Source organism: Chaetodon auriga, chromosome 11 (genome assembly GCF_051107435.1).
Source record: "Chaetodon auriga isolate fChaAug3 chromosome 11, fChaAug3.hap1, whole genome shotgun sequence".
In the NCBI taxonomy this organism is placed as follows: Eukaryota; Metazoa; Chordata; class Actinopteri; order Chaetodontiformes; family Chaetodontidae; genus Chaetodon; species Chaetodon auriga.
The window spans coordinates 19871212-19891255 of record NC_135084.1 but is presented as its reverse complement, the minus strand read 5'-3'; the positions used below and the strand labels follow the sequence as shown (position 1 = coordinate 19891255).

General features: G+C 42.4%; 1 protein-coding gene across 3 annotated transcripts in view; it reads right to left on the bottom strand.

Annotated features, from left to right (window-relative positions):
• The window catches only part of akt3a (v-akt murine thymoma viral oncogene homolog 3a), a 51200-nt gene that overhangs the window by 18100 nt on the left and 13056 nt on the right, over nt 1–20044 (bottom strand). For all 3 annotated transcript variants that reach the window (XM_076743236.1, XM_076743237.1, XM_076743238.1), the window contains 2 exons: nt 4817–4942; nt 837–948 (listed from right to left, as the gene is read on the bottom strand). In XM_076743236.1, the coding sequence (XP_076599351.1) occupies nt 837–948; nt 4817–4942 (238 nt within the window). The remainder of the gene's footprint in view (nt 1–836; nt 949–4816; nt 4943–20044) is intronic.

Here is a 20044-nt window from a genome sequence, read left to right as displayed (position 1 = left end):
TTTGAAATGTTATTTGATTATCTGGAGGCAAAAGTACTAAAAAGCAACATATAACAGACAAAGTTGGGCAGACAGCTGCAATATTCACACACACACACACACACACACACACACACACACACACACACACACACACATAAAAACACACACACAAACTCAAAGGATGCACAGAAGCATCTGTGGTCTTCTGGGCAAAGCTGTTCATTTTCTGGAGATAAACACCTCAGCTCCTCAGAAAGGAACTGAGCAGCTGGAGAATTTATGCCAACGCTACTTGAAAGGTCTCCTTTCCACTCTGTCTGTCTCACCCCCCCTTTCCCTCTCACACACACACACACACACACACACACACACAAAAAGTCTTCAGTACAAACCTCCTTACACATACCTCTGGCCTGATGATCCTTTACCCACATTATATTTATTTTTTACCTGTGTTTAGTCTAATTTCAAGGCCCTTTGAAGGCTTTTAAGATCGGCATGTTTATTTCTTTCTTTTCTCTTTTTCAGAACTGAAGCTGAACTGGAACTGGAGTTAATTTTAAGGAGTGTTTTTTTTTAAGTCAACATTTTAGTGTTTTAACTAACTTAAATGCCTTTTTTATCTAACTGCTGCTGTGAGATACAGACAGTCAGAAAGGTCCATGGTACCACAGGCAGTATGCAATCAATGAGCTGAACTAGCACTAAGATGCGACCTGTATATAAAAAGTTTATTGTTCACTTCATCCTGATTTATATGTTTCAGGAGGACACACTGCTTTACATCCTTGCTGTTCACTGACCAACAATGACTGGAGGATGCTGTGAGACCTCAGAGTGTTTAGGGGACTGACCTCTCGTCAGGCGAGTCCACATGGAAGGTCCTCTCGATGACGGTGGTCCACTGGAGGCAGCGTATGATGAAGGTGTTTGGCTTCGGCCTCTCCGTCTTCATCAGCTGACATTCTGAAACAGGCAGCCAGGCATTAAGAAAAGATGCAGTTTGGTTCTTAATTTGAAAGTTTAAAAATAGGCGATAACTTAAGCCATCCGTGATTCAAATAAAGCTTTGCTGCGCCGAGGGATGTTTTGCATCACATACGCATCTGGCGAATATCCGAAGAGACACATTTCTGCGAAAATGGGCAATATAGTAGACCACAAATGGATAATACAGTACACAAACGCAGAAACGTACACACACATAGCCAGATGGGGCTGTGAGATCGCTGTGGGAAGGAATGCATCTTCATTGTCCCTCAGCAGTCTCTGTGGTTATTGGGGACAAGAGCTGATGTAAAAGGAAATAATAATCCATCCTCTGACCTCTCATCTCCCCCACTTCTTCTTTACTCTACATACATCACCCTCCATCCCCCCTTTCCTGTGATCCCCTCCCCTCTGTTCTCCTTTGTCTCCTGTCATTCTCTCCTCACCCTCGCCATTTCCTCTCCTCTTCCCTCCTCTCCTATCCTCAGCTATGCCTGCCTCCAATTACTTTCTGTTTAAGTGTGGCACAGCACAGCACGTCATGGCTCAGCCTAAATATAGACAGGAAGGTTAATGACAACACCACTCAGGTCGTACACACGGCAGAGTTTCAATGTAAACTCTCACACACACACACATACACACACACACACACCCATACACACACGAATAAGTTACTACCTGACTCGTGAACATGGCCTGCTGTGCTGCCAGAAAACAAGGTCATGCTATGGGTTGATGCCAAAAACCTCTCACACGCTTGGACACACACACACACACACACACACACACACACAAACACACAGACACACAGACACACAGACACACACACACACGCACGCACACATACATAAAAGTGATACTGAAGTTTGAATGTTAGCTGAAATTGGATTGTTTGCCACAGCAGGCAATTGTGAAATCTGTGTAGCGGTTTAGTGGGTGTATGTGAGTGCATGCATCAGTGCGTGTATGTGTGTGTGTGTGTGTGTGTGTGTGTGTGTGTGAGCGACAGGCTTGTATGTATGAGTCCCTCTGCAGGGAACAGGCCTGTACCATCTCTGTTCCATCTGACCACTTCTGTTGTTCACACACACATAAACACACACACAGGCACGTACAAATAAACAAACACACACGTACACAGACACACACACACACACGTACACACACATTCACACACGCCACCTGGCCTCCCAGCTTTGGGCAACAGATGTGGCAGTGCCAGTGCTGTGCCAAGCAGCCGGGGCCGGATGTATGGCCTGGCTTGTCCTCCTCACAAACTCTTTTCCTCTCCCCTTTTTCCTCGTTCTCCAATCCCGTCTTCGTCTCCTCCTCCCTGTCTGTTCAGCACTAACGATCCTCCTCTCCTCCTTTCCTCCCTCATCCTCCCTTCCTCTCCCCCATATTTCATCCACAAAAGCCTCACTCTCCAATCCCTCCATCCCTCTCTCCATCTCTCATCCGTTGCTCTCCACCCTAATCATCCTTCCATCTCTGTCCTCTCTCTTCTTCCTCTCTCCTCCCCACGTCTCCAATTTTCTCTTCCTCTGCCCCCTCAGATCGACTCCAATCGCTCATTCGCCATACTTGTCCTCCCTTCTGGACTCGTATCTTTCTTTCTCCTCCTCCGTCCTTCGATGGACCATTCTTTATCGTTTTCTCTGAGGTATCAGCTTGTATTCTGCCATTCATCATCATTTTCTTTTCTGTTTTCACCCTCATCCTGCACCTATTCTCCTGTACTCTCCTCTGCCTCTCCTATCATCCCCTCCATCACCAGTCACTGCACTGTTCTGCAGATGTTTTACATAGTGCTCTTCCAAAGCCATTCAACTAGAAATCCTGACAGGATTTCACTGATTAAACCTATTCAGTTTCATTTTGATTAGATGTTGTTGGCATGTCCAAATCTAAGGTCCTGTGCAGTATTACGGTATAAAATATGAATACATGCAAGTAACTACTGTGGCATCTGCATCAGGCCTCATGCAAAGAGGTGAAACACCAGCTTAGCACCTATCAGATTACATTCAATAAACAGCAATGCATGGACATGAAACAGAGTAAACAGCTACACAACATGCGTCCATTTAGTTATTGAGAGACATACCAGCACAATTGTGGATACTGATCTGTCAATAATCCAGGTGTGTTTTAGTTTTCATTTTTCCCAGAAAATCTAATTATTAGATTATCTTGTGTACTTTTCCATATTTAAGCAACTCATAAAAGATCATCTATGTCTTTCCTCATTTGAACTTGAAAGAAACAGTGTCTGCATACAGCACCATCATACCTCGTCCTTCATTGATAATAATTGGTATTTCTTTAATGATTTTATTTTCTTACCCTACTTTTCTCTTTTGGTCTTTTGGACAGATGTTAGCATCTGCATGTGGACTCAAATGTTTGTTTTTTTTGTTTGTTATCCTTTTAAGTCTCATTTGATTTTATCTGCTGTAATGAACTTTCTAACACTGTTTTCATTACAGACATTAGTTCAAATTATCATCTGACTGATATGTTTATGTACCCAGAAGAGACAGTATTACCAAATACGTTGTACAATTAAGCTAAACTTTTTGGGTCTTAAGGAACCACCATTATTACTGATATATCTAGTCTGAATCAGTGCACTGTGTATATTTCTTGAGGGTAATAATCACTAGTGTGCTTGTGTGAGTCTGGAGAGAAGAAAAACCTAAATCTGAACTTCAAATATCAACTGATTTAGGAATCACTTCTAACTTGTTTTTAATTGTACTGAGTAATATAATAAACCACTTTGTGTCTTAAAAAGTAAAGTGAAGTCAGCCTACCATCTTGCGAGCAGTATAAATTAGTAGTTAGTCTTCTGTGAGATTATGAGAGTTTAGGATGACTACTGTTTCCAATTCAAAGATAAAACACAGACACAAAGTTTTACTGACAATCTGCAATTATTGTATGAACAATGAGAGGTGACGGAGGTGGTAATGAGACTGAGAGACATTAAAATTAATCTTGTTAACTCATTAGCTGGTTAATTACACATGTCAACGACTCCGTGGAGCTTGTTAACCAGGTGTAGACAGATGATATACTGATAAATGGTTAATTAGAGCCTTCTGTGAATTCTGTAAGGCATACCAACGCTGTGAAGGCTGATGACTGACAACATGCTTTGACTCGCCATGAGTGAAAGTGATGCAATGAACTGCTGACTAACCATGTCACTGTGACTCTGTGTGATGAAACAACAAGAACATTTCAGCAACATCTCACGGCAGATTACAAGACAGAGGTGATTTGCATTTAAGATTTATAAATTCATGTATATTTATATAAATATAATGAATGCAGGATATTGGCTATTACATGTCTTTCAACTGGAAAACATGGGTTCAATTCCCGGCTGAAATGTGCTAGAGGAAGACACTGATTCCCTGCCACCTACAGAGGTTCTGCTCTAAACTGAAATGTTTCATGTAGAGGTTAATTATAGCAGGTGTTACAGTATCTTTGTCATTGTTAATTATAAGCCTACAGAGAACTACGCAGGGAACATGTGTGAAATATATATGGAATAGATGAAGGTATCTGGACACATACATACTAGTTTCTCAGTATTCCCTGTAGGATTAAAAAGCTTACAGTTTACAGCATTTTACTTCGTTTTTTGACCGCACATGCTTGATTATATCAAGCCAGCAAGAACAAAAAAGATGCCCTAAATTAGGCGTCAGGAATCTAAAATCTGCTTCCTTCAGATGGGAATCCCAAAGCATTGGATGGATGGACCATGCTTCGCTTTTATATCAAATGCCAAGAGGCTACTTTGATACATGTATGGTAGGTAACTTACTTGCTACAGAGAAGTTATTTAGGGGGTAGGGCAGATCTGCATCCTGAGGTTTCTCCTTATAGCCGATGAAAGAGCCGTCTGTCTTCAGCAGAAAGTAACGCGGCCGCCAGTTCTTTATATATTCACCTGAAGAAAAGATGGGCACAAAGAGAGGAAAATATAAGTCAAAGACATTTAATCAGACACTTGGTTCAAACATGGCAGGATTCATGAGGGTAACAAACAGTGATGATGATTCTGAAGGCAATAGTGCACTCAAAAGGTAAAGATGTACATGACGGTCACGATGATACATGGAAAGCATTATTAGCGATAATGATGATGGTGATGATGGTAAATACAGATTTATTCCCTAGACAGCTCAACTCTCATCTGTCCAAAGGATGCCACACACACACACACACACACACACACACAGTATCTCCATAACTCCCACAGTACTTGCCAGATTCAGATCGGATTATCATGTAAAAAATGACAAAAACATGTTTACCCGCACAACAACCAAACTACCCATGCCAGAAACATCATCTGGCTGATACATGGCCAGGTGTCGAGGTGATGACCCTTCAACCAAACACACAGCAAAGCATACTGTGCACACATATACATAAACACACATATGAACTCACCATGTAAAACACACACACACACATACACACAAACCACTGGTAGCTAGCAAAGGGGGAGGAAGAGAAGAGGAATGAGATGAGACGAGACAAGATGACATGACATGTGATAAGATTACACATAGAGAATAACCCTTCTTAGCCCGCAGCAACAAATAACAACATCTGCTGAGCAGCTGGTGGCAGAGTATTACCCAACTGGCTGGCACAGACCAGCACTAAGGTGGCACCACAGCTTTATCAGATGACCCGCTGCAGGATTACATGAGTGTCAAACATTTCCACACCACAGAGGCGGATAACACTTACTGAAAACAGCATGGACACACACATGGATTAAAGTACACACGTGTGGATTCACACATAGTTGGATGAGTACAATGAGTACAAATACAAGGATGAGACCGCGCGCACACACGGACACGATTGAAGTAATACTGAGACACACAGCTCTGATGAAAGAAACAGACAATCTCAACACTTTCCAAAGCCGGAAGCTGTGTAAACATTTCACTTCCTCATTTCAAACAACAGAAATAAAAACCACAGAATGTTCCGTACTTCTAAACTCCTTTTAATTAACCAGCCACTCCTTGACATGCACACATATATTTATGCACCTTGTGAAGACATACTATTAGACAAAGGTGCATACATGTGTGCACGCATAAGTACGCTCATAGCTGAAACACACACACACACACACACACACACACACACACACACACACACACACACAAAGCTCGGTATCAGCTCTGATCACCTTTCTCAGGCTAATTTGCTGGGAGAGGAGAATAGGCAGCGTGTGTATGTGTGTGTGTTCTATTTGTGACATTCATTTAAAGCGGAAATGACAGCAGGCCGCGCTCGTTAACACGTCGCAGAAAAACACCTGCTCCGCCGAAGGGACCATGCGACTGCAGGGCCTGTCGGTACCTCTGGGTGGTACTGGAGGTGTGTGTGTGTGTGTGTGTGTGTGTGTGTGTGTGTGTGTGTGTGTGTGTGTGTGTGTGTGGTGGGGGTAGCGGCTGATTTCAACCACCACGCAGGGACAGAGAGAGACACAGATAGACACAGATAACAAAATGCTGTTGAGTGCCAGTGCGTCATCAGGATTACCAAATCACACCTCTCTCTCTTCTCCTCTCTCAGACTCTATTTTTCTCTTTTTCACAAATCCACCCACTCTCCCCTCCTCTCCCATTTCCTTCTCCTGTTCTTTCAGAAACAAAGCATCTTCTTTGGATCACTTGCTACTGCGAGAGGGGCTGAATGGGAAGGGTGGGAGGAGGGATAGACAGAGGCATAAAGAAAAAATTAATAACTAAAGCAAGGGATTGAGGGAAATAAGGTTGTAAATGAGCGGAAAAAGGATATCTCATCAGTTCTGACCAAACCAATACCGTATATAACACCAGCGCTAATCAGTTCAGCATTTTGATGAGCATTTTGATGTGCATTGTGGTTTTGCTTCCCTGGAGCAAGAATGAATGTTAGCATGCTTTTTTTATTTAATCCAAACTACAGGAGGACAGCCACAAACCAACATCTATACCATATACTGCAAGTCAAAAAATAAGTTTTAAGTTGTGACCAGACTGTGTGACAGGTCATGGACTGAGCCTTGACCTTGAACTTGACGCTACTGTTTGTTGTGTTGCTGAACTTTATCCTAAAGTATTGTACAGGTGTTTCCGTTTGTGTTTCGCTCAAATCAGACAAAGCATGTAACTAGTAAAACTTAATGATGGAAAAAAACTGATCACCTGGAAAAGAGAAACTCTGGTAGACTTCAAAGTGGACAGGAGAAAGAGATGTATTGACAGACAAAATGGATGACGATAAACGGAAAGTTAAACTGATAAAACTATTATAAACTGGCAGTGATGACTGGCTTGCTGGTCCAAGTCCAGTCATTTCTCTGAGTCAGTTTCTAGATGAAGTGTCCAAGCAATGGAAGCCTGTGGCTGGCCACTTCATCGCTCAGCTGTCCAGTACAACTGAAAACATTTAAGCAATCCTTCTGGCCGGGCCTAGACAGCGCGTGTGTGTGTGCGAGTGTGTGAGTGTGTACACGTCCACTGGGGGGCGGGGGAGGGGGCAGCCAGGGGTGGCACAGACGGAGAGAGGAGATGGACAGTTGTCCACACATGCCGTTCCAAACAAACACAGGCATGCGCACGCTCATACACGCACACACAAACTAACACAATTCCGTTTCGAATGTTCCAATTCTCCGAATGATCCAATGGTGTTCTGTCAAGCTATCCCGTCTTGGCCCTGCCTGTAATGAGTCCAGCGAGCTCTCCCACTCTGGACAGCTTGTCTGGGGAGCCACATGTCTCTAGTTTGGACTGCTGGAGAAAACAGAACAGCCGGTCTCCTTCCCACACCATCTCTCTCGGACTCCTCACTTCAGTTTCATTTAGTTTTCTCCACAACTTTACTTTTCCCTTAAGGCCAATTAGTAAATACTACACTATACAGTGCTTAAGACAACAGGAGTCTCTTGTTTCTTGTTAGAACAACAGGGTATCAGTAATGCAGGATCTGAAAGATCTAAGGAACAGAGGATATTTGGGAAGATCAGATAAACTATTTAGAAGTGCATTTAAATTCTGTTCAAAATGCAGATGAAATATGACTTGTGCAGCAGTTCTTAAGAACTCTCTTCCCTTTAATTTCATGGCTTAACTGGATGTAGAATCTTAACGTAGGAAAGTATGAAATAACATTGTGACTCATGACAAAGTGACACAAAGGTTTAAAATAATTAAAGTGACTAACACAAGCTACAAACTACTGCACTGCACTTTGCCTTAGTCAGGTGTTTGACTAAAGAATGGACTGTTGAAAACAAAAACAGGATAAGGGTGGCAAACTTTCCCCCAGTCTCTACCCCTCAAGACCTTTTGCTTTCAGTTTTTATGTATGAGCCACATACTAAGGATTAAAAACTAAACTTTAAAAAGTTATTTTCGAATTTCTAGAAGAAACAAATCTTGCTGGCACATCTTCCAGTTGCAGCTTGTGGATTTAGAAGTAAGAGGCAGAGATGAATCAGCTGTGACTGTGTCCGTTCCAAGCTTTCTGATTGGACAATTACAACAATGCACTGACTAACTGTCACTCAATTAGCAGACTGATTAACTATTCATTTCAAGACAGAGGGGGAAGGGGAGAGAACGAGAGAGAGAAATGCAGAGAGGAAAAATAGGAGACAGGTACAAATGGTAAGGCTGACTTTCAGCCAGCAAAACAGAAATGAGACACACAAACTTTACAGTCTCTCTCCGCCTCTCTATCTCGCACTCACTCCTTCAGGACACCAGCACACCTCTGCTCCTCTGCTCTGCAGGATTGCCACGCTTCAGCAGAGACCGAGACAGACGAAAAGCACGAAAAACCTTGATGACAATTAAATAAATAACTCCATAACTATGTGAGCTCACCAGCCATTTGTTAATCAACCCAAACAGGGATTTAATTTAATGCTTTGGCCGAGGCTGGAGCTGATATGCAGATGGCGCAGAGACGGGGCTGTGTGACTGGCACTCTGGGAGCTGGAGGGGTGGCGGGTGGTGGTGTATAGAGGTAGGGGGAGGAGGATGGAGGGAAGGTTCTGCCACGTTCCAGCACATACACAGCAGCTCACCGGCAAGAAGAGGAATGTGTCATCTGGCCACATGACAACGCACACATACTCTCACATACATCGACACACACAAACACATCCAGTATTCAGAGCAGTAGTATTTGGATGAAATGGGACAGAATAAATATCAAGTTTACTGACCAAGTGACTGAGTTGCTGGCTGGTGGGTCACCCTGACTGAAAAGCTGGCTGACCAAAGGCAAAGGCAGAGACTACTTAGCTCACCTAAAGGTGGGGTAGGTGGGCTTGGTAACTGAATAACTGACTAAACTACAGTACGTGTTAGTCCTAAAATGAATCACTTAACTAATCGGTCAATCAAAACATAATGAATCAAACTGTTTTTAAGATGGCAATGGCAACAACTAGAAAACTCCTAAGCTATATGTGTGAGCTAATCATTTTAGTTCGGACTGCTTTGAGGGTTAATCCTGAAAACTGACGCTTAATGATGAATCAATAACATCATCATACTTAGAACCTTTAAGTTTTGCCATTTTTATGTTGCTTTACTGTTTATTTTGCTAGTTAGACTGTTGACTTTGGTGTTAATGTAGCTTGTAGCATCTCTCTCACAGGAGCAATGTTGGAGATGTAATATTGAGGGACAGTCAAGAGAAATTGCATGAATATTAAGCCTAATTTGAAGCCAATTAAATAACCAGAGTACAAGATTGGATGTGGGTTTCTCACATTGCTTTTTTGTAGTCTCACATAGCCAGAGCTAACGTTATCTCCACACTTCATACTGCAATGCAAGCTCAGCTGGTTTTGTTGTTACACGAAGCCCCCTCTGCTGCGTGCCGTATGTAAATGTACTTGATAGACATGCCCCGTGGTACACGGAGTATTGTACTTATATAATATACTTCGGGACTTCTGCCAAATAAATGCTGTTGAGATGCTAATCCTACCCCTTGTCTCACTCTGAGAATGAATCACATTATATTTACTAATTAACCTACATTATGGGGCAGGTTACTCCTTCCAAAACATATATAGGTCTATGCCTCATGTTCATTCCTATTTGAAGCCAATCAGCACATCTGTTTATTCAAAATATTTTTTATTTCATGAGATCCTGTATGTTCCCTTACCCCTGCGTATTGCCAATAGAGTGAGAAGAGGTAGAATCATGTTCTGAGTGGAGCATCAGCATCAGTCAAGCTGATGGGTGGGTTTGAGCTGAAATGGTTGGCCGGTTGCTTGAGCTGATCTCCTTATAGACGAAGGTCAATGCACCTCCAGACACAACACTGTGGGGAGGGGTTTCATGTGTTTGTGTATGTGAGCATTAGCAGATGATGTAAAAGCTGGTGTGCATAGGGGGGAAGAGGAGGAGGAGGAGGAGGAGGAAGAGAGATTAGCTAAACATAAGGCAAGTAACTATTAGGTAAAACAAGTGAGGGAAAGGTGGAGGTGACTTTGTAGAGCAGAGAGGGCACTGGGGGTTAAGAAAGTGGGGAATTGTGCGGTAAGATGCTTGAAGAAGACATCTGTCTCAGAGTCTGTCCTTGAGCTTTAGAAGAGCTCAAGGCATGTTGCAGAGCTTTAAAGCACTCTTTCAGTCACTCTTACTTGTCTAAAACAGTGTTAAGAGGAAAACAATGAATGAAGACCTTTTGCATGATCTGTACATTCTATTTCATTGTTCATGTGTGTGTTTGTGCAGATACGGCTGTGTGTGTGTGTGACGCCGACACCAGCAGTTCTAACTCCAGCCTGCTCAGACATCTTAAGGTGAATCCAGGCTCTTCAAAGCCAATCCACTTACAGTGCATTAGTCTCATTACCACATCGGGACTGGACTGGTGTTAGTGTGCGTGTGCGCATCAGTGCTTTAAATACAGCAACCATCTCCGACGACATAAAAGTGGCGCTATGTTCTACCTGTAAAAGTTCAGAGACATCTTTGCCACTTGTATGATGATCATAGAAGACTAGAACGAGTAGGAAAAAAGATTTGAAGAATCAAAGAATTAAATTCAGTTTGAAGCTAGGGCTCCAGCTGGGCTTAAAGGTTTAGTGCTGGAGTAATTGTACAAGCCTATGTCTGTGGAATGAGACTACAGGCTACACTAGCCTGGAAATGAAGAGGATGCCAGAGTGAAGGATGAGGGAGAAGAGGAGGGCTGAACAAGAGTCTAAACAAGAGAGAGAAAGAGAGAGAGAGAGAGGGAGAAAGGGAGGGAGAGAGAGAGAGAGAGAGAGAGAGAGAGAGGTCTATGTGTATGTGGTTAAGGCTATGACAGTGACAGAGAGCTGGAACAGGGCAGGGCAGCCACAGGGCGGCCAGATTGAGTGGAAACCCATGGGAGTGTGGCCATCCCTTGGGGGCCACTAGGAGATTTCATCCAGCCAGCTGCACACAGCCAGATCTTCCTGGTAGCCTGTGCTGGATGAACACACACACACACACACACACACACACACACACACACACACACACACATACACACACACACTAATGCAGGCTGCCCTGGTGCCCCTCTGCTCACCCAGCTGGTACAGAAGGAGGCACATGCACATACATACACTCATACACACACTGGCAACATATGACATATTCACAATAATGCAACTACATAAAGGTGAGAATTTCCCCACTTCTATATAAATCTGCCTTTTTCTCATGTCTTCCTGTATGTGTCCTGCATATTCTTGTAGTCGTTTTTCCTCCACACCTCTCTTCTCCTGCAGTACCACTACTGTCCAGTAGATGGTGGTGGCTCCCTGGAGCATGGTGACCACCGCTGTGACGCTGACAGAGTTGGAGTGACTGACAGACACACAGCAGCCAAGATGCTTCACATCCTAATCCCCCTTCACAGCACTGTGTGTGTGTGTGTGTGTGTGTGTGTGTGTGTGTGTGTGTGTGTGTGTGTGTGTACAGCATATATATACATATATATATATGCAGTATACAAGATGGGGGGCATTTGTGTACATGTCAGTTGAGCAAAGTGTGTGTATTTCTGCATGATGGCATTCAGTCAGCTTAAATCTGTATGTGTGTGTGTTTGTACATACGTGTTTGTTCAATTGTGCTGTTGGGGAGGAGGCAGGGTCTGCTGCTTCCTAAAGCACCCTAGGATTAGTGTGGTGTTAGCATATTAGCATCTTAGCTGAAGGGCTGCTGCTCAACACCACCTGTGCCAGACAGGAGGCTGTGGCTACTCAGCTAGCCTTCTCTACCCACCACCCACACACCCACACACACTCATGTGGACACACACACACACACACACACACACACACACACACATAATGTGGGTGGGTGAAGGTCACTTAGCTACAGCAAGCTTACTGTCTTAATTCATTACTGTAACTACTTTATCTTTCTCTTCACATGCTGTATATTATAACAGCAAAGTCACATTAAGATATAATCAACATCACCTTACCTTACATTCAATATTCTAAATTCAAGGTCAAAGTCCAGCAAGTTTCTGTGACAATTACCAAGAAAAGGGAGAGATGGCCAATTACATGAAGACTTTTACTGTGTAATATATTATTACAATAATTTCAAATCACAAATTATGGTACGCAGGTATTCTTGAATAGTGCAAACACACCAGGAAGAACTGAAGGTGGAAATAATTTACATATTGATGAGCAGAGCAGGTGTATTGATCATGGATCAGCTTGTAGGTCCCCCTAGCCACATCACCTATAATGCCTGAGAGATATAGTTGGCCAGAAATGATGTCTATGACTATAACTAAGAATTAGTTCACACACAGGTCAAAATGTAAAATAAGGCTGCTCTACTTAGAATTACTTTGCCGACATACAGTATTTGTTGTTCAATACATGTAGGGTTTGATCTAAAATTATGAGTCATTTGGAACAAGGATGCCAGACAGCGAAACATCTCTACAGATGCGCTGTCACCTTTCATGACTGAATTCATGCAAATTGAGACCCTGTTTCAACATCAACCACAAAACCAAAGAAGAAAACACTCAAGGAGGCTACTGAAATTTAGAAAGTGTACAAGTGAAGTCATTTTTTCCTCCCAAATGATGTAATTCAAAGTGTTTTGTGATGGCCCCTGTGCCCTGTTTGCTGGTTTCCTGCTCTGTACTCTTCTGTTTGCCTGTCCTGTGAAGCAGGACCATTAGTGACAGGAGACACACCTGGGCCCAGTATGACCTCTTGTACAGTACATAAGGCTGGGTCAGCCTCCTTTCCAGTAAGACCTTTGCTCCTCACACATTAGGGCCCAGTGGCTTCCAAGATAACCCATTTCTACTCATCCACCCATCACAGCTACACTTCTAAAGCCTTCCCATATTGATTAGTTTGTATTATCCTAATTCACAGTTTGTTTGTCACAGTCTACGAACAGGGCTGTGACAGCTTCAGCCATAAGAAAATGAAGCTGAAAACATACCGCATCAAACAAATGAAAGACAAAAGCAACAAAGGAAGTGGAAGTCCTGTCCTTTATGCTAATAAAATGAAAAAGGAATGAGACTAGGTATCAGTTTCAGTCTTACAAATACATGTACACTTAGATGTCATATGCTATAGTTCAAAGAGTTAAGCACATACTGTAGCCATACAGTAGGCGGCATATATAGCACTATTATTATTATCCTTTACCAGACAGGACAAACTCAGGTTTATGTCTAGATCATATGAAGTGTTAAACACAGCTCAGCTAGAGGGCCTGTTTCCCCTACATCACACACACACACACATCCACCCACACACACACACAAAGACACAAACAACTATCAAGGCATATCATGCCATTGAAAACACAAAGACTGATCTGCCTGAATGTCTTCTAGCATGTCGAGAAGGTAAAAATACAAACCAAGCTAACCAAAAGCCCCTGCATTCATACCCCCAATAACATTAGGAATGCCATGCTGCTTGTGTTCAGAATGCAGTGGATCCAATGCGATTAGGAAAGACACACACAGCCAATGAGCTGGCTAATCAAATTGCACTGATTGCTGGTATATTGCCTGTCTCTGTTCTCTCCTTTGGACCGCATTGTGTGTTGGCATAATTGATTTCTTCATTTATTTTACATCACTGAGGTTCACATTAAATACAGCTTCTTTCCAAAACACTGTATACCCTTTTCTAAATATAACTATTAGTAGAAACGAAATTTAAATCCAAAACAAAAAGACGTCATCTCTGAAACAGTAGCACTTTCATCATCACTTTCAACCAGGGACATGTATTTTTTTTTCTTTTACAACTCTTTTAAGTAAAAGAATTTGTAATTTTGTTGAACTTTAAATAATATCGGTCAGTATTTTTGGTTTGTGGATATAGAGAATAGCACTGTTTACATACAGATGATAATGATAATATGATGTTAAAAACAACAGCTCCTGACTGGTCATGTTTTTTATTCAGTAATTCTTATATCCATATTGTGTATCCATAATCACACAGAGAAGTGGGTTTCTTTGAGGTTCCCCATTTAAATCTGACATTCATATTCAAATTCTTATTCTGTTCCTTTGCCTCATTGGATGTAAAACCAGCCAATCAGAGGGTTAGAGTAAGGCAGGTGGACCAATCAGTCAATGAGAATAGCTGTCAATCAGAACAAGAATGGGAGGGGTGGGGGAGAGACACAGCTGTCTAACTGTTGCCTACAGCAGACAGGCAGCAAGGAGTGTGTGCATGTGTGTGTTAAGGGGGGGGGGGGGGCAACCAGCCCAGCCCAACCCTGTCCAGTTGAGCAGTGGTGAACAGGTGCAAAGCTTTATGCACGTGTGTGTGTGTGTGTGTGTGAGAGAGAGAGAGAGAGAGAGAGAGAGAGAGAGAGAGAGAGAGAGAGAGAGAGAGAGAGAGAGAGAGAGAGAGAGTCACCATTATTCCAGAGTGGTTGGCTCTGTATTATTAATTCAGAAATGCTGGGCTGGGGCTGTGTGCAGCAGCTGGCGTTATGTGTGCATGCGTGTGGTTGTGTGTGTATGTGTGTGGATAACATAAGACCCCTCCTGGTCTTTTGTGAAGCCCCAAAACCCCTACTTTCCTTAAGCAGCAGAGAAGCATTGTGCTGCATGTCTCCCCTGTCTGTCTGTAAACTTATACACATGCACACGTTCACACACAGCATACTCTGTCAACACAAATACACACACACATATGCACACCAACCAGAGCACAATAACCCCAGCCCAGCAGGCAAGAGTAAACAATCAAGCACTATACCCTAACTACTGTCAAGTGCACCCCCCACCCCTGCCCCCCACCCACCCACAAAAACACACACACTCTCACACACCAGCCAAGCAAGCCATGCCTCATTCTAAAGGCTCCATTCATGTGTTGCACTGAAGGGCCGACAGTAAGTGCACTCCACCTCACTAACTGCTGCTCTCTGCTCTCCCCTCTGTCCTAGCTACCTGTCTGTCTCTCACCTGCCCAACTACATGCCCATCTGTCCATCAGCGTGCAATCGCACTGGGTACGTTTGGAGCCTTACCCTGACTCAAACTCTGGATCATTCACTCTTTAACTTTTGTTTGTGCGGACGGGTGAGTGTGATGCCAACAAGTCACCGCAGGTTCAACAAATAGTTCTCACCAAATGAATCTCAGTTTTATGGATATAAAGAGACACGTGATAGGCTGCAGTTAATCATGCTTGTTAAGCAAAACATTACAAAATGAAGCAAGGGCAAAACACAGCCTCATCCAATTCCCTCACAATCAGTCATGCTTCATCACGCGTAACTGACATGCCTAAGTTACAGAGATTGGAATCATATTTGTTTTGGCTCATCTGTTGCTAAAAATCCCTGACGCCTCATGCAGACAGTTTACCAAAAAACTGTCCAATAAAAGAACTACTTGTAAGCCCTGGTGACTTTTGGTTACAAGATGCTGTTTGCCTGTGATTAGGCAGTGTAACTTCATGGACTACTGTAGAGTTTGGACTAACAAAACCACAGTGTGATTGCAATTAGTGCCTGCTGTGTTCCTGTGACAGACAGCTCTATATGTCAGTCAATCTCAGACAAACACTTTTCTCTCTCCCTCCCTGAGAGCTGGTGTTTCTTATGCTCTAACGTCTGTCTCAGAGGCTGGTTTTGACAACGTGTCCACCTCAGCTGGCCAGCATCAGCTGACAATTCAAAACAGGCAAAGAAGACTGTCTGTGCTGTAGTCAATATAAAATAATAATCATTACCTTTATTTAAGCATATTACTCTTGTATTATGTATTATTAGTCTTCACAGCCAAGGCACATAATGAATATTACATTAATCACATTCTCAATCAGGAGCTGAAAAAATTAAACTCTCAAAATGTATTTAATTGAATGGCCAGACTAAATTCAGTATTTCATCAAACCCATTATGAAGCTTCACACTAATGACAGTAATGTGAAAATTCATAAAACACTGTGGGAAAACTGAGAGGTCAGCTGCAGACCAGACTCACTGCAGCCATTATGGACTCAAGGACACTTGAGTTCTTGACAGCCTTATCACTTCATAGTGTGAACCTGGAACAGCCAGATGAAAGATGTTCTGCTTTGAAAGGTGGTAATTACTAGTCTACTTGACTACAAGATAAAATCAAAATTGGACAAATATCAATATGTGTTTTATGAAAAATAATGATTTTTTCTGGTTATGATCCAGAACAAAAAATAACCTGTAAAACTAAAAATGCACTTAATACTTTCTTTATAAGTAGTTATACATGCTACCTTCTTGAGGTAAAAAAATCTCAGCTTCTGCAATATTGGTAAAATATACTCAACAATATATGTGAAACAACTATATACCGTTGCTCCCTGAACTCGCCTGCCTAGCCCTGCAAGATACTTAATGAGCAGGCCGTTTCCCAGGTCTATTCAAACTCGAGATATTGTGTAGAAACACTCAAACCACGGAGCAATATCTGAATATGGCAGATGTTCGTCCTCTTTTCTTTTCTGTTCTCCCCCTCCAACACTTCTCATACAGCAGTCTGCCATTGAACCTCATGTTCCAGCCTCTATGCTGTGAGACATCTGCACCTCACTCACTGTTTCTTTCTTTCTTTTCCGTCTCATCTTTCCTCTGTACACACACACTCACACATACACACACACACACACATGCAGATAGAACTCTTTTCTTGACGACAGATGGCAAGTCAACAATTGTACAGCATCAGTCTCTCAAAACACAGACACACAACACACACAAACAAACACCACCTCCTTGTCCTCCTGTCCCTTTGTGCCCAATCCCCTGTCAGATGTCTTGATTTGTTTCTTACAGCTGAGTGTATGCATTAGTGTGTGTGTGTCCCTCTTTACCTTGGTATATTAAGCACTAGTTTAATGAGAGCTTGGTGAGGTGCGGGCCCCAGCCCAGTGGACCATATGGGGGATATTTAGCCCCCTCAGAACATTGAGCCAAGCTTCGCTGACATGATTACCAGTGCCGTCCGCTTCTCTACACTAGTGTCAGATTGGGAACGGGGAATTTTGTCATGGACAGCTAATTAATGACTGGAGATTGGCAACCAGAGATGGTGGAGGCTGAGGGAGGATGAAAAATTCTCCCACTGTTTGGTCTCTTATTCCTCTCAGTTTTTAATCAGGCTAACTAACTGAGACTCTGTGAAACATGCATATACACAAAAACGATATGCATGCAAGCACACATGCACACACGCATGTTACATACTCACATTTCCTGGTTGGTTTGAAACAGACACACATTTGTCCTTCCTTTACGAGAATATCCTAATATTAATCACGTTTTATGCAACTTGTGTGTCTTTCATGTACGCACTGCTGTCACTGTACTCTTTGTGAATGCATGTATTTATTCACGGCTCACATTTTCAGTGTCTCTGTGTGGCAAAGCAGGCTGAAGCTAGTGGCTTAGTTAATCCTGTCAGAGACAGATTACAGGTGGGGAGATATAAATAGACTGACTGTCCCTTTAACCTGGCCACCGTGACATCAGCATGCAGCTCAACTATAAAGTCAAGCATAACAGGAGGAAACTCAAACCAAGCCACCAAAGGCAGCACACAGTAGACATGTTACCATGATGACCAGATGTTTCAACAGGTTCAACAGGTCACAGAGCACAGGGTGTTATCTGTAATGTACTCATAAAAAGAAATTACTTCAACAGCTACACCTACCACCTTTGCTGTTGTGAAAGTAATATCATAGCTACAATGGTACTATATGTTACTTTACAAATTAACATATTATCCAACGTTCATTCAGCTACACTCATCAACTCTGCAGCCCTCAAAATTACCGGCAACTTATGGCAAAGCTGCCTAAAACATGTATAACATGTATATAGAGCCTAAGTGGTTAATGGATTCCCAAATCTCTGTTCACCTTAGCTCAACAGTTAAGCAAGGCAAGGACTGGGCCTACTCCAAACCTGAGTAAGTGGCTCTGCTTTACATTAGCGATCACTGCATCTTATCTGACAACCATCAGACTGGGTAATCAAGTATACACAGTAGCCTCAAACAGCTGCTGCCTTCATGTATCTCCACATAAGCTTCTGTAACAGAGGTTGCTCTCCGGAACTGACGCTCTGTTCTACACATGAAGCAACACAGAGCTCTGTGCTACAGCAATAAAGAGGAAAAAATGCATCAAGGACATAACTGATGTTTCAGAGCAATAATGGTTGTCCAGTTGCTCTTGGCAACTGGATGTAGACCACTGTCCACCATTATGGTGGTGTGATCGTCCTTGTTCGAAACCACTTTTCCTGTGCCAAAATATAAAAAAGATTAAGTAGAATTGCTGCCTCACCTTGTTTGCCTCTGCCAACCAATCAAGTTGCAGGTTACATCCATGTCTGTCCAGACTCATATAATATATATAATGTTGACTATGAAACAGTTTAGTAAAAGGTGTTAGGTGTACTTTTTGGCTAAATAAGTTATCACTATTCAACAATATAGCACAGAGGATCTATACAATCACTACAGTTTCAAGGTCGATGCCCAAGATGAGTGTCACCAATTCAGTATCCGACCAAATGTGAAATGTGGTCACAATCTGGCCTTCACTTCCTGAGTTATGATGTTAAATAATGGACAGAAAAGTGTTTTTGGTGGACATTAAGATGTCACAGGGGAGTTGACCTTTGACCTGTTGGATATAATGTGATATGATATATAATGTGAAATTGTGTCATAATTAGGATATAAATTCTTGAGTTACGCACGACACCGTGTTTTGTGAGGTCACAGTGACCTTTGATCAACAAATTCAATTCATCCTTGAGTCCAAGTGGACTTTGGTGCCAGATGTAATGAAATTCCCTCCAGGCATTCCTGAGGTATCATGTTCATGGGAATGGGATGGACATAAGGTCACAGTGACCTTGACTTTTGATCTATGACCACCAAAAACTAATCAGTTCATCCTTGAGTCCAAGTGAACATTTGTGCCAAACTGGAGGAAATTTCTTGAAAGACCAACAACCCAAATACCTCTGGACACACTGTCGCTGGTGTGGAAGCATAAAAACACCATGGCCAACTTGCTCTTAATGTACAATAATGTGCTCGGATAAATGAGAGTTCAACAAGTTAAATTAAGTGGGCAATTAAAAATCATACAATCAGCATCACAGTATAACCCAGAGTAACGGCATCACAGAATAAATCTGTGCATAAATGCTAGCAAATCCGAGCAACTTGATTTAAGGGAAATTACATTTTCAGCACTGACATAATAACAAATCTTATGTGGGATCATTATCACTTCAATTATAAACTATTACTGCAATAATAGTCATTCTATCAACTTTGGTAAGCAGCAGGGTGGCAACTGTAGACCAGTTGTCAGCCTGAAAGGCATTTCTAACACATACTATTAGACTGTGCTGTTTTATTATTGATAAGGAGCTAAATGAAAGTGTATTTGATTCTCTATGGTACCCAATAGTGAAGAAACAGCAGGTTGGAACACAAA